We start from the raw sequence: 15,868 nt of genomic DNA on the forward strand, positions 1-15,868 counted from the left end.
ATATATTGCTATTCCCCTTTTACATGCATTTCAGAATGAAGTACATTTTAAAAAAATTGTGTGTGTACTGTTAGAAGAGGAATGAATGATAAATCTGATTTCATAGGATCAATGTCCATTTTAAAGATAGATGGAATTTATCTTTACAAATTAGCATTACTATGAAAAAGCTGTTTGACAATATTACATTGTCGTTTTACATACATGTAATTCATACATTTTCTAACAACAAAATTGAACATAACTAACTACAGGTATACAAGAACTTATACTCATCAACATAATAATTATTATCACATTTATACATGATTGATGGCTCAGCTCTCACTAGATCAAACTGAATAATTATTTAAACTGGACTTGTACAATAACTTAAATTACTACATTGGACACATAATTCGAAAATATGGATTCTGTTCATTATTGCAAATGAGCACGAAATCAAACATCAATGAGTAGCCTATAAACAAAATTGAAAATAACTACAGCTATACACAAATTTATTAGTGTTAAATAACACATAAACAAGTAAAATTAGCTAGTTTTTATTCTTTTTAATAGTAAGAATCTCAATGTACTCATTTATATCAATTTTGGATGATTTATTAGTATCTTCAATAAAGTGAATATCTTTGGAAGGGTTTGAGATAACAATGTTCGGTTTTTGCAATTCATTTTCTCTTAGAATTCTGTATCATAATCATGACTTTATTTGTGTATCACTATCACATGATCACAATCTCATTTAAGAAAATAGAGTTTGATTCATATGACAGACAGAAATTTTGAAGCAACAGGAGAGTGTTTTTTTTATATTTCGAATAGGATCCCCAATGAAACCTACTGTCAAATTTATTATCCTTGCAAAATAAATATTTAGCGGTTTTCATAAATTTCAACAACTCTGTATAATTAAAAGTTGCAGATTCCAAAGATGACAATACAACAGTTCATGAGCGGGTGCTCCAACCAAAGGGGTCACTAGTTTATTAAATAGGATTTGAGACATACAGTAATATTCATGTTGAGCAAATTCATTAGAGTTTTATGGTTTTTTCTCTCATTATTTTCTATTCTGTTGAACAGCACCTGTTTTTAAAAAGTGCCTACCTAAATAAGAGCATTTTTAAACTTTTCTTGAGATTCACAAATAGCATAGGTACTGTAAATTGGGGAGAGAATAAAAACATTAATATTAAAAAATCTGGTGTGGCGCACTCACACAACTTTCCTTGCCGTTATGAAAATTGATCACCTGACACTAGTGTGCACGCGCATCTTAAGTCTATTTATAAACAAAGATCTGAGCCAGCTGGTGACAGGACAATAACACTGGAGACATACGAGGTCTGCTATCTCTTCATAGTGAATCATTTAATAGAATCAACAATTGCCAACAGTTTGCAATTGAAATAATAACATTTTCTCGAATTTCGTGCTTATTTTCAATTTTAGGTGAAAATGTTACTGGACATTAATTGTAGAGATTTTCATGCTTAATCTTTTCCACTCAAAAGTTTTTGTTCAAATTTTATCTGAAGCCTGATAATTGGGAATCTAAAATCGAACTTTGCATAGATGGGGCGGAGCTTCTGAAATTTTTACAGATATGAGACTTGTGGCAGTTGATAGAGCTTATCAATTACTATTTTTGGTATAATTTTAATCGAAATCGTTGGAGCCGTTTTTGAGAAAATCGCGAAAAACCCTGTTTTTTACAACATTTTCGCCATTTCAGCCGCCATCTTGAATTGCATTTGATCGAAATTGTTCGTGTCGGATCCTTATATTGTAAGGACCTTAAGTTCCAAATTTCAAGTCATTCCGTTAATTGGGAGATGAGATATCGTGTACACAGACACACATACACTCATACACACACACACACACACACACACACACACACACACACACACACACATACAGACCAATACCCAAAAACCACTTTTTTGGACTCAGGGGACCTTGAAACGTATAGAAATTTAGAAATTGGGGTACCTTAATTTTTTTCGGAAAGCAATACTTTCCTTACCCATGGTGATAGGGCAAGGAAAGTAAAAACCTACAACCAACCCTGGTAAACTCAACATATTTGTGCTAGGTTTTAAATCATCAGTGGTCTAGTTATGGCATGCATGAGCATCACATGAACCAGCAACACCATATTTATTGATATTGGGGAGAGAAACAACATTTATGGTATTTTTCATGAATGAGTTTTCCTCTTATGTATATTTAAACTATTCTTTCGTGTGAATGCTTTATTGCAGACTGAACATTTATAGGGTTTTTCTCCTGAATGGGTTCTTTCATGTATAATAAAATTTGACTTTTGAGTGAACTCTTTATGACAGATTGAACACTTATGGCGTTTTTCTCCCGAATGGCTTCTTTCATGTACATTCAAATGTCCCTTTTGAGAGAATACTTTATTGCAGACTGAACATTTATAGGGTCTTTCGCCTGAATGGGTTCTCTCATGATCATTCAAGATTGCCTTCCTAATAAACCCTTTATGGCAGATTGAACATTTAAAGGGTCTTTCACCTGAATGAGTTCTCTCATGGTTATTCAAGATTGCCTTCTTAATAAACCCTTTATGGCAGATTGAACATTTATAGGGTCTTTCACCTGAATGGGTTCTCTCATGTTCATTCAAGATTGCCTTCCTAATAAACCCTTCATGGCAGATTGAACATTTATAGGGTCTTTCACCTGAATGGATTCTCTCATGTATAATCAAATATGGCTTATGAGCGAACTCTTTATGACAGATTGAACATTTATAGGGTCTTTCACCTGAATGGGTTCTCTTATGGTCATTCAAGATTGCCTTCCTAATAAACCCTTTATGGCAGATTGAACATTTATAGGGTCTTTCACCTGAATGGGTTCTTTCATGGTTATTCAAGATTCCCTTCCTAATAAACCCTTTATGGCAGATTGAACATTTATAGGGTCTTTCACCTGAATGGGTTCTCTCATGTATAATCAAATATGACTTATGAGCAAACTCTTTATGGCAGATTGAACACTTATAGCGTTTTTCTCCCAAATGGCTTCTTTCATGTACATTCAAATGTCCCTTTTGAGAGAATACTTTATTGCAGACTGAGCATTTATAGGGCTTTTCGCCTGAATGGGTTCTCTCATGGTCATTCAAGATTGCCTTCCTCATAAACCCTTTATGGCAGATGGAACATTTAAAGGGTCTTTCACCTGAATGGGTTCTCTCATGTATAGTCAAATTTAACTTATAAGCAAACTCTTTATGGCAGATTGAACACTTATAAGGTTTTTCTCCAGTATGGGATCGAAAATGTATCTTCAAATGTACATTACGGGAAAATTCTTTATTGCAAACTGAACATAAGAAAGGCCCATCCCTGCAGACATCATTGTGCTCTTCTAGCACTGGATCATTAAATTCATCATCATCATTATCATAATCTTCTCCTTCTCGTATTTCTTCTTCCTCTTCCACTTCATCTTCTACGTTTTCTTCTTCTCCTATGTCCCAAATATTGTCAAATTCTTCATCTTTTATTATCAACTCTTGATGGGATAGTAATTCATTATCATAATCTTCTTTTACACTCACATCTTCTTTAGAAGTTTCAAGATTTTCATCTCGTATTGAATCATGTGATTTTCCTTCTCCTCCAATGACAGCATTCTCTTCCTTTGCCCTTGCACTGTTGTCATCTCCCTGTCTTTCTGCCTCTTTATAGTCACTTTCTTCATCCTCTATAGAATATTCTTCTTTCACTATCACTTCTTCAAATGCATGGACAAATGCTTCTCTTTCTTCCCATAGTTCTTCTCTCTTCACTGTCACAAGTTCTTGTTCAATTGGTTGTTCAACTTCACAATTTTCACGAATTTCTTCCTTCACTAATGTCACTTCTCCTTGTTGGATTGTTTCTGCACTGTTCCCCACCCATTCTGTTTTCTCTCCACTTTCTCCATCTTTGGTAAAATTACCATCATCCATCCTCTCCTCTCCAGCTGGATATTCTGAAAATCACAGAAAGTCATATCCAATCAAATAACAGGTTTTGAAGATGGATAAATTATTTCAAACAGCTGCAGTTCATAATAATTTATTATAGTTAATAATTTATTAATTGGTCTTAATAATTTATTACAGGGCGAAAGAGTTGTCTGGACACGTACTAGCATGAAGACGCGTGTCTCCTGAGGCTGTGGACACCTTCCTTGCCTCTCTATCGGGGCTGCACCGGACTTCACCTCTCTTCCTCGGGCCTTCGCAGCTTTCTGGGTAGTTGTAGCACTCTTCTCCCCGAGTTGAGGCTCCCATTCCGCCGTGCGTGCGCGGGTGTCGATTTTCACCCTGTGCTCCTGCAGGAACTCCATGCCGAATAAAAATTCGGGGGATAATCCTTCCATGATCGTCATCACTGTGGGAAGAATTTCTTGGCTGATTTTCAGGTTGATCTCCACCTTTCCATATAGCCGCGCAGCGGTTCCATTCGCCAGAATCGCGCCTCTCTCTGTCGCAGTTCTCCTTGCACACCCAGCTGCCTCTAAGCTCGCAAACGTGGCCAAGCTTAAGTAGTTGGATTCCGCTCCTGTATCGAGTAGAGCTCGATACTGGTGGCCAGCTACCTCGACTGTGGTATACAGTCTGTTGTCGAACTGCGACTCCGGTTCCAATTGGAGTTGGTTCCTAGTTCTCACCACTGCGGCTTTGTCTGTCGCCCTCTTCTGATCCTTCCCACAGGTGCAACCGGGACGAGGCTTTCTACAGCCCACGCAGAGAGAAATCTCAGGGCATTCCGACCTCCAGTGACCCTCTTTCTTGCAATGCCAGCAGGTAGGTCCTACTGGAGTCGGCTCCACTCGCCGTTGTGAAGTTGTAGGCTCTGGCTCGGGGCGTGCTTTCACAGGTTTACGAACCTCTTCCTGTTTCACAGTCCTCTGCCGCTGTTGAGCACTCTTCTCCTCTGACTTTATCCTCTCATACTGCCTGGCCAGCTTGAGTAGATCGTCCACGGTATAGATTTCAGCTTCCCTAATGTACAGCTTGTACCGGGGTAGAAGATTCTTGTACAGCCTCTGTAGCTGGTGATTGATGGAACAATCTCCTCTTCTCCTCATGAGAGTCTGAAGTTCTTCTACGTAGTCATCGATAGCCTCGCCTTCACGCTGCCGTCGACCCAGGATTTGAGCATCCAGATCCTCCTCATAGGTTGCTGGATAATAACGGGACCGAAAGTCCATTACGAAGTCGTTCCAATGCCGCCAGAACCCTCTTCGGTTCCGCATCCACAAGGAACACCTTCCCGCTAGCATTTCTGGTAGCGCCGGGAACAACTGCTCCCCTGTCAGCCCGTAGGCTTGTTGTAACTCCTCGAGACGCTCTAGGAAGCTAGGAGCGTCTCCGTTGCCATCATATGACAACCTCCATCCTCGCACCTTATCGCACACCGTCCCTGGGTCCATAAATGGTGTATGGTGGGCTGCAGCCCGGACCGGTGAGTGCGGTGCCTGTCGTGGCCTGTACTGGTGCGCCGACGACTCCTCTGGTCGCACTAATGCAGGTCTCGCGTGATACCGTGGGCCAGCGTCCACATGCGCCGACATTGACCTCGGTGGCGCTGGCTGTATCACCGCCTCTTCAGCGGGAGGCAGCGGTAGCATCGTGAGGCATCGCTGCCGCTGCTCCGCTAACGCCCTCCGCAACTCGGAACAGGTGCCGTCTGTGGGCACCGAGTCTAGGAGTAATTCGACCGCGTCTCTGTTCCGCAATCGATACACCCATGAATGGCATGATTCGCCATCGGAGGCTGGTGAGGCCTCCTCGGGCAGCTTCCCGAGTCTGGAAGACTCCTGATGATCCTCCTCTGCAGGAGGCCACAAAGATGTTGCTCCTTCCGCCTCGTGGTAACTTGTGCTAGCTCCATTGCTAGCCTGGTTCAGGTTGCTGGCTTCCTCTGCCGTCTTCCTGTGATGGTCCACAAGAACCTTCCTCAGCTCCGCCATCGTACCTGTTGTAGGTAGCCCTGCTGCTGCTGCTAGGTCCACTGCTTCTTTCCGGTGGAGTTTGTAGATCCAGGTCACTCCTGGATCGCTGTTTTCCTCTCGCGCCTCCTGGTCTTCTCCGGCGCGACTACATTTCTCCTCTGCACTCATTGCTGTTTTTCTCCTCCTGCCTTGGGCCCCACGTTCGTGTGCCAATCTTCTGAGTAGATTTTTGCCCACACCTGTCTCTATCAGAATTCCCAGTGTCGCTCTGGGCCGGCTAAGCTCAGTCGGCGACTGGGGAGGGCCGCGGCAGGGGACGGGAGTCTCGGTGGGGCGTCCGTCAACCACCCTCGCTCGGGTTGGGGGTTGAAACAGGGCTTTGAGTGCTTTGGAGGAATGTTTCCCTCTTTTAGGAAAGAGGGGCCGTGCTTTCGCACTGCCAAACAGGGTTGGTCGCGGAAAGAAGGGAACAGGAACCTTGCAGTGTTAGTCGTGAGAAAGGGCTTCGTGTCGGGACTGAGTCCTAGTCCTCGGGCACGGGTGTCTTCCCGGGGTCCGGGTTGGTTGCGGGGCTCTGGTAAAGGCCTTCCCTGGCCTTCCCAGAGGTCCTCTTGTGATCCCGCTCTGGACCGGTGCGCTGCGGCGGCCAGCACTCTGGACTTTCCTAAGTCCTACTGGCCGGGCACTAGCTGTCCTCCCGGGCTCCGGATCGGCCGCGGAGTTGCGGGAAAGGCTTTTCCTGGCCTTCCTAGACGTCCTCCTGCGATCCCGCACTGGACCAGCACGCTGCGGCGGCCAGCACTCTGGACTCTCCTAAGTCCTACTGGCCGGGCACTAGCTGTCCTCCTGGGGTCCGGATCGTCCGCGGAGTTGCGGGAAAGGCTTTTCCTGGCCTTCCTAGACGTCCTCTTGCGATCCCGCACTGGACCAGCACGCTGCGGCGGCCAGCACTCTGGACTCTCCTAAGTCCTACTGGCCGGGCACTAGCTGTCCTCCTGGGGTCCGGATCGTCCGCGGAGTTGCGGGAAAGGCTTTTCCTGGCCTTCCTAGACGTCCTCTTGCGATCCCGCACTGGACCAGCACGCTGCGGCGGCCAGCACTCTGGACTTTCCTAAGTCCTACTGGCCGGGCACTAGCTGTCCTCCTGGGGTCCGGATCGTCCGCGGAGTTGCGGGAAAGGCTTTTCCTGGCCTTCCTAGACGTCCTCTTGCGATCCCGCACTGGACCAGCACGCTGCGGCGGCCAGCACTCTAGACTTTCCTAAGTCCTACTGGCCGGGCACTAGCTGTCCTCCTGGGGTCCGGATCGTCCGCGGAGTTGCGGGAAAGGCTTTTCCACACCTTCCCGGATGTCCTTTCTCGCCTCGATGCCCCACTGGTGGCCTACCAATGAGGAGTCAGGTTTCGACCAAACCTGACGTGTTGTTGTTGGTCGAAACTGGCAACCCGTCGTCCAAACAGGTTAAGTGTCGTTTAACACTCGCCCAAACGAGTGTAGAGCAGTGGAGTTCACTGTGTGAGAGGCTAATCGACTTTAGCCTCGACACAACTGCCGGTCGCTGAAGAAATCGGAGTTCACGTAGTACGGGTGTACTGTGACGTTGCTAGCTGCTCGCTGCTTCCTTCTCACCTCTCTCGACCGCTCGACTTGGCTCTCCGAACTCGACTGCCTCTTGCTGGCCTTTCTCGAGCCTCCCTCAGTGACCGAGAGGGAGGGGGGAGAGGATGCGCAGCAACGCTGAGCGGTAGGCCAGTGGCTGGCTTGAACGTTGACCCCTCAGATTCTATGAAAGATAGCCGAGCGTCGAATAAATGAGCCCTAAATTCAATGCCTTTCTCTAGTTACGATATACATCGTGACAAATTCAAATATCTAATGAACCCTTTATGGCAGATGGAACATTTAAAGGGTCTTTCACCTGAATGGGTTCTCTCATGGTCATTCAATATTGCCTTCTTAATAAACCCTTTATGGCAGATTGAACATTTATAGGGTCTTTCACCTGAATGGGTTCTCTCATGTATAGTCAAATTTGACTTATAAGCAAACTCTTTGTGACAGATTGAACACTTATAGCGTTTTTCTCCCAAATGGCTTCTTTCATGTACATTCAAATGTCCCTTTTGAGAGAATACTTTATTGCAGACTGAGCATTTATAGGGCTTTTCACCTGAATGGGTTCTCTCATGGTCATTCAAGATTGCCTTCTTAATAAACCCTTTATGGCAGATTGAACATTTATAGGGCCTTTCACCTGAATGGGTTCTCTCATGTATAGTCAAATTTGACTTATAAGCAAACTCTTTATGACAGATTGAACACTTATAAGGTTTTTCTCCAGTATGGGATCGAAAATGTATCTTCAAATGTACATTACGGGAAAATTCTTTATTGCAAACTGAACATAAGAAAGGCCCATCCCTGCAGACATCATTGTGCTCTTCTAGCACTGGATCATTAAATTCATCATCATCATTATCATAATCTTCTCCTTCTCGTATTTCTTCTTCCTCTTCCACTTCATCTTCTACGTTTTCTTCTTCTCCTATGTCCCAAATATTGTCAAATTCTTCATCTTTTATTATCAACTCTTGATGGGATAGTAATTCATTATCATAATCTTCTTTTACACTCACATCTTCTTTAGAAGTTTCAAGATTTTCATCTCGTATTGAATCATGTGATTTTCCTTCTTCTCCAATGACAGCATTCTCTTCCTTTGCCCTTGCACTGTTGTCATCTCCCTGTCTTTCTGCCTCTTTATAGTCACTTTCTTCATCCTCTATAGAATATTCTTCTTTCACTATCACTTCTTCAAATGCATGGACAAATGCTTCTCTTTCTTCCCATAGTTCTTCTCTCTTCACTGTCACAAGTTCTTGTTCAATTGGTTGTTCAACTTCACAATTTTCACGAATTTCTTCCTTCACTAATGTCACTTCTCCTTGTTGGATTGTTTCTGCACTGTTCCCCACCCATTCTGTTTTCTCTCCACTTTCTCCATCTTTGGTAAAATTACCATCATCCATCCTCTCCTCTCCAGCTGGATATTCTGAAAATCACAGAAAGTCATATCCAATCAAATAACAGGTTTTGAAGATGGATAAATTATTTCAAACAGCTGGAGTTCAATAATAATTCAAATATCTAATGAACAATATTTTATTAGAACTAAGGATTTCTGCAATTGCAAATAATCAGAGATTCCCAGTCTGGGCTCAGTTTTATCAATATCTACTATTACTTAAGTAATAGTAGGTAGCCTATTGGTTTTATGGACAGTTTTTCATCCAACAAATTTTCCCCTGGTATTTAGTTCTTTGATGGATATTTGCAGTACAGAAATCCTTAATTCTACTTCTATAACTTTCATTTGATATTCGAATGCATTATTATTAAAATAACAGGTAACTGAAGAGCACACAACTTTCTCTACCATTTCTGTCAGTAATCTTAAACTGAACTGGCATCCTCTCATTTTGCTTGATCTGTTATAAGGCTTTATTCAAATGTGAATATATTTCAAAGCTTTGTATATTGTTTGATATATTGTGGTTCTCTCTATCCATTTTATCTTGAAATTTCTTATTGAAATAATGTATTAGATGAACACCTTCTAATTGAGAAGAGAACTTGCATCGAAAATTACTGATCCAAGGTAGACAAAAGCCACAGAGTAATCCTGTTGAGTAGCATTTTAAATATGAGTAGGCATCACATTCCTATTCAAATCTATAATGAGATAATCTTTGGGTGAGAAATATTGATCTTCAATTTTTTATACCAACTCTGTATACAGAGTGGGTGAAAAGTCACGAGAACGGCTTAATATCTCATACACAAAGGTAATTTGACGGTTGATGTAATTGGGGATCCTACTCGAATCAAAAATACTACTTTACCATGACTTTTTTGAAAATCTGGTCCACCATCTTGGATCTGCCATGTTGAATGCAACTTCATTTTTTTTAATTGGAAGGTGGTCATGCGATTCATGATTTTGATACAGAATTTCAAGGAAAAATGAATGGCAAAAACTGCATATCGATATCTCAAACCGTTTCAAAGATATTCACATTATTAATTAATACTATTCAAAGCAGGAAAGAGAGAAAAAAGTATGAGAACGGCTTAGTATCTCATAAAAAATGTGAATCCAAGGTGGGTGTGATTGGGCATCCTACTCAAATTGAAAATACCACTTTACTATGACTTGAAAAATCTGTTCTGCCATCTTGGATCTGCCATATTGTCATGCAATACATGATTTCGATACGGAATTTCAAGGAAAATTGAATGGCGAAAACCGCACATTGATATCTCAAACCGTTTAGAACATATTCACATTATTAATCAATACCATGCAAATAAAAATGAAATACATAAGTGGTATTGGCTTATAATGTGAATATATTTTAAATGGTTTGAGATATGGATGTGCGGTTTTCGCCATTCATTTTTTCTTGAAATTCTGTATTGAAATCATGTATTGCATGTCTACCTTCCAATTCAAAAAAATGAAGTTGCATTCAACATGGTGGATCCAAGATGGCGGATCAGATTTTCAAAGTCATGGTAGAGTAGTATTTTCAATTTGAGTAGGATCCCCAATCACACCCACCATCAAATTACCTTTGTGTATGAGATATTAAGCTGTTCTCGGACTTTTCACCCATCCTGTATAATTAATATTGAATGGAAAACTTGACAACCAACCTGTTTCAAGAGTATTGAGGGAGATCTGTACTGCAGTATTGGTGTCAATTGCCTGTGGGAAGGAAGGCACCTGTATTCAAAAAGAAATAATAAACCAAAGATTAGCAGAATATCAGAAATATGGAATTATTTTTTTAAATTCAGACTTGAAATAATTCACTTGTAACAAAATTATTAAATTGGTGTTTAAAACCTGCACAGCTGGAACATTGGGCCGTATACATAAAAAAAGATATGCTTATGCTTGTAAAATCTGAAGGAAATCCTTCTACTTCTATTCATAATAATTTCGAGCAAAACCTTGTACTTCTAGAGCAAAAGCTTATCCTTATACTTGTGAAAAAGTAAATGGGTATTCATAAACTAGACCATACTTCACATAAAAAGCATATCCTTGAAAAATTATGAGTCTGGTCAACTCATTTTGGTGGTGAACGGTTGTTTTCGAGATTTTCGGCATGATGGCAGATGTTGTGAATATGAGGGACTCTAGGTATTACAAGACCCGCTTACCTATACTTTTTTGTGAATTTAAAGCTTACCTACACTTTTCTATGAATTTAAAGCATGATACCACTTTGAAAAATAGAATGTACAGTGGCGTGCAGACACTTAGGAACAAATTATGAAACTCGGGCAGATGCTTTGTCATCTGTTCATAGGATGAAGGATTGTCTGCATTATCTCAGTAATTCTGACATTGACTAACTTGATAATAGTCTATCAACTGAATCTCGGACTGTGAATGCAGTGATTGACAGCATACTTGCACATAAAGGTACGTCCACTCATGCCAAACCGAACCTCGAACAGTGCTGCAAACCGCACAATACAAAGTACATCACGCCATTTAGCGAACATAAGCAGTTCATAATGTTAAAAATCAGCTGTCAACCATCCACCACGCCACTCGCCGCTTTTTTAACCGTTTGCTGTACCGTTGAACATGAACACATAAGTATAGACCTCTTCTTATTTTATTAAATTTATGTTTTGGAGAATTCAAATAGAATAACTTCTGAAAAGCTAATGGATGGATAAATTCCAATATTGTTGAACAAGAACTAATTAACATGACAATTCGTTTGATTAAATTATTTCATTTAAAGTTATAAACATCTCATTATTTTATGATAATGATTAATTTAATTAACTAATCATAAATTGACTGGAATAGATTAGGTGAATTTCATACTCTTATTTATTTCAATGAATTCTCCAATATATTTAAAATCACAAAGCGGGTACATGATTGAAAAATAAAACATCTAGCTTTTTATCTATGGTTAACGGCTGTTACAACCTTGGTGGGACACACACCCTGTATATTATATTTATCTACTCTGAAGATAGGATTAATCAGACTATAGAATTATTCCTAATAAATCAGCTGACAAGTGAATTACACAGATGGCTGGAGAAGCCATGTCTATTTCACTTGACACTGGGGAGCAACACAAGAGAAATGCACCATTTAATGGCGCATGCGCTTTGTATTCAATTGTACTTCATAGCCGCTCTTTCATGAGCTTTCTCATGGTCTCATATATACAGCGAGAATTCGAACGAGACTACTACACCTCAGAATTTTGCATTCATTCATTCATTCTGCATTCATAAACTGATGCACTAATGTGTGTATAGGGCATTCCTATTGCTTTCTCTCTTTAATAACGGCGCATGCACTTTGTATTCAATTGTACTTCATAGCCGCTCTCTCATGAGCTTTCTCATGGTCTCATATATACAGCGAGAATTCGATCGAGACTACTACACCTCAGAATTTTGCATTCATTCATTCATTCTGCATTCATAAACTGATGCACTAATGTGTGTATGGGGCATTCCTATTGCTTTCTCTCTTCAATAAATGAGTCTCTCAATTTGAATAGGCTGATAATAATTATTTGTACCTGATAATCTGAAAATTCAGTTGAAAGAACTGATAATTCTGAATAAAGAAATTGGAGATTAAAGAAATGTTTAAGATGTTGAATATTGTCTACAACTAAAATAGTTGTTGATTTATTAGTTAATTAATTTTTATGATGATAAATATTGTCCACAGAAATAATTAGATGAAAATTAAATAAATGAATTGAAAATAATTAAATGAACTAAATAATGCTGGAGAAATTATAATATTTTTGACTGAAAAAATAATAATTTTCAAATATTTGAGGAATATTTTCATCAGATGGGAAGATTCGACAAGAGAATCAAAACTTTATTTTCGTCTTTAACAATGTTAACAGAGTATTTGGCCAGATAACGTCGACGGATATCATTGTACATGGGACATCTAATAAGAAAGTGAAACAGACTCTCCTCCTCTTGAAAATTACATAGAGGGCATAAGATAGTACAATCAAAGAAGGTGCCACTTCCATCCATAAACAAATACATACTCATCTGCGTTGCCATCCACAATTGTGTTATGCATCTGACTCTAGAAAATGACATGATACATCCTAGCTGCTCCCCTAAAATGAAATTTGGATTTAAAACTATGTAACCAGGAAAAGATCTGGCCTCTATTGCTTTACTTATATCTGCCATATACAAAGCTCTTGCATGTTTCCTAATAATATAGTCACTTTCTTTCTCCAATATAGTGAAATCTACATTTAAAAAGTGTCTTAAGTTAGCAAGAGACATTTGTTCTTTCATTAGATTAATCCAGTTGTTTCTATTCTCATTTATTCTATTATCATTAGTGCTTAAGTCTAACAGTTTATTCATACACATTTTTGGATATCTATGAGATGGCATTTTCAAAACGTTGATATAAAAATTCAATGCTTGACGAAAAATTATATGTGACAACCTCAAACTTCCAGTTTCAAGTCTTAAAGCAAAGCTAGGTGTGTACTTATTCAATAGTAGAAGTCTCTTAAAAAACTGTAACTGTGCCTTCTCTATCAAATCCAGATATCCTAGAGCCCAGATTTCAGAGCCGTATAGGACAGCAGGCAGCACCGTAGCCTCATACAATTTCATTTTACTGTCCCAAGACTCAGACTTAGCTTTACCCAGAACTCCCATGACACAAGCGGTCACACTCTTTGCCTTACTCAGAACTAATTTACAAAAATTTACAAACCGACCTGAACTACTAAATTCTACTCCCAAATATTTATATTTATTAGTAACTTCTATTTTTTCCCCTTGATAACTGAAATTCAAATTTCCTCTTAACCTGCCTCTATGAAATGGAACAATTTTAGTCTTATCTGTATTAACCTTTAATCCTAGCTCATTGCAATATTCAGATAGACAACTTAGTTTATTTCTCACATCAGGAACGCTGTCAGCCAGAATAACTATGTCGTCTGCGTAGAGCAACATTAATATATTATTATGTTCATTTATTCTGGTACCGCGAAAACCCTTTCCTCTGAAATAAGAGTCCATATCTGATATGTATAGAGAGAACAACAAAGGAGAGATTGTGTCCCCCTGCAAAACCCCCCTCTCTATTAAATAATAGCAAATTGAATATTAAAAATTAGAAATCTAAGAAAGTTTCAGAAACCAGTTTTTCCAAACCTAAACATTTTAGAACTTAAAAAGTCATTGATCTGCTAAATTGAATAGGCTGGATTTTTATAAAAAAGATACATCTTTAATACCATAATCTTTTGCTTCAACCACGATTTTTATATTCAATGGTAACTGTAGTAAAAATTTAATAAGAAATACGTGCGCAAAGTTTCTTTGCTGCACTCAAAACCCCATTCAGCACTCGCCTACGGCTCGTGCATAAACGTTTCTTTCAGTGCAGCAAAATGTCACTTTGCAGAACTACAAATACTTGTAATTACACACATAACTATTTCTGATTTTATGCAAACTGTGGACTTGTCGTGTTCCAAAATCAATACATAGACATATAATATTGTAATTTATTTGTAATTTGTTTGAATTTAAAAAAATGTACTAACCTCACTTTCTCTAACACCTCAGAATAACACTGTATCTATAAGTTACTTTTAGCCATTAATGTTAGACCTGTAGACATGCATATGCAATTCATAACGATAATCACATAAATTTTGGTATATACTAGAAATAGGCTAAATTTTTAAAAATGTGTTGCTTCTTTAACCTTCTATGAACATAACCTGGCAATGAAAACAAAACTCCTTCCTATCCTAAGTCGAAGCTCTACAGTTTCAATATAGATATTATCGATATCAAGGATATAATTCAATATTTTTGAATCGATATTCACGATTTTATATCGATACTTCCATTCAGATATATCGAAGGACTACTGTCGATATCTATCTATATAAATAAAAATCGAGCCTCAAACTTTGACATTCAATAACTTTTTTATGTGTGCACCGAATTCGATGATTCTTTTTTAGTTGTATTTATGTTCAGGACCAGGTTTATGGCCTATCAAATTTAGCCTATAATCCGATTTCAGGACTCTTTCCTACGGTCCTTCAAAGTTTACATGTAATCCTTATGGGAGAATATTATTTGTGAGCTGGCCACACACAAAAATAAAAATCAGCTATTATACAACAGCCGTCAGTAGATAGTAGACAAGAGTGTGTGCTGCTCCATAACCGCCCATGTATTTTATTCTAAACGCCCCTACTAAAATATTTATTTTCCTACAGATACCCTGAAAAGTGACCATTTGTGCACTGAATGCAGGCTGCAAAGAATCACTTTTCCGCACTAGTGCACAAAGTGAGTACTTTGCGTACTCCAGATTTGCAGCATGACAACGCAAAATAGTTAGTAGGTTATATATGGAGCAACAGTGCAGCAAAATCAAAATTAAGTTGGTAACAGTGAGTGGGCTGCTATAGTGAGCAGAGGTGCAACGAAGCACAACGCGCTAATTATTAAGTAGATATTATAACCAAGGACAATGACAGCACAGTGCCACCACAGCACACACCACACAGCCGCCTAGCAATTCAAACACACATACATTATTCAGGCAATTTTACCCATAATTACCCACTTTTCATATTCAATGGTAACTGTAGGAAAAATTTAATGTGAAATACGTGCGCAAAGTTTGTTTGCTGCACTCAAGAAACCATTCCGCCCTCGCCTACGGCTCGGGTGTAAACGTTTCTTTCGATGCAGCAAACTGTCACTTTGCGCACTAGTTGCACAAATAACTATTGTGCAACTA

General features: G+C 39.5%; 2 protein-coding genes across 5 annotated transcripts in view; one reads left to right on the plus strand and one right to left on the minus strand.

The window, feature by feature from the left end:
- The window catches only part of LOC111054198, a 47,629-nt gene that overhangs the window by 19,013 nt on the left and 12,748 nt on the right, over positions 1-15,868 (plus strand). The gene's annotated exons all lie outside the window — the stretch shown is intronic.
- On the minus strand, positions 700-14,885 carry LOC111054197 (zinc finger protein 271-like). 3 transcript variants are annotated; one of them, XM_039434784.1, is made up of 5 exons: positions 14,649-14,885; positions 10,705-10,774; positions 7,907-9,040; positions 2,968-3,219; positions 1,942-2,883 (listed from the first exon to the last, which is right to left on the minus strand). In XM_039434784.1, the coding sequence occupies exons 3-5, from the start codon at positions 9,015-9,017 to the stop codon at positions 2,207-2,209; spliced, it is 2,040 nt and encodes a 679-aa protein (XP_039290718.1). In that variant the 5' UTR covers positions 9,018-9,040; positions 10,705-10,774; positions 14,649-14,885; the 3' UTR covers positions 1,942-2,206. The 3 variants fall into 3 exon arrangements, with proteins under 3 accessions (XP_039290716.1, XP_039290718.1, XP_039290717.1); XM_039434782.1 differs by having other exon boundaries at positions 700-3,219; XM_039434783.1 differs by having other exon boundaries at positions 1,942-3,182; positions 7,870-9,040.

The sequence above is a fragment of the Nilaparvata lugens genome, chromosome 8 (genome assembly GCF_014356525.2).
Source record: "Nilaparvata lugens isolate BPH chromosome 8, ASM1435652v1, whole genome shotgun sequence".
NCBI lineage: Eukaryota > Metazoa > Arthropoda > Insecta > Hemiptera > Delphacidae > Nilaparvata > Nilaparvata lugens.

Coding starts and splice junctions, on each gene's coding strand:
- LOC111054197 (XM_039434782.1), bottom strand. CDS start 9,017: ATGGATGATGGTAATTTTACCAAAGATGGAGAAAGTGGAGAGAAAACA. Junction 3,220..7,906: donor CCATGAGAGAACCCATTCAG/GTGAAAGACCCT, acceptor GAACCCATTCAG/GTGAAAGACCCTTTAAATGT.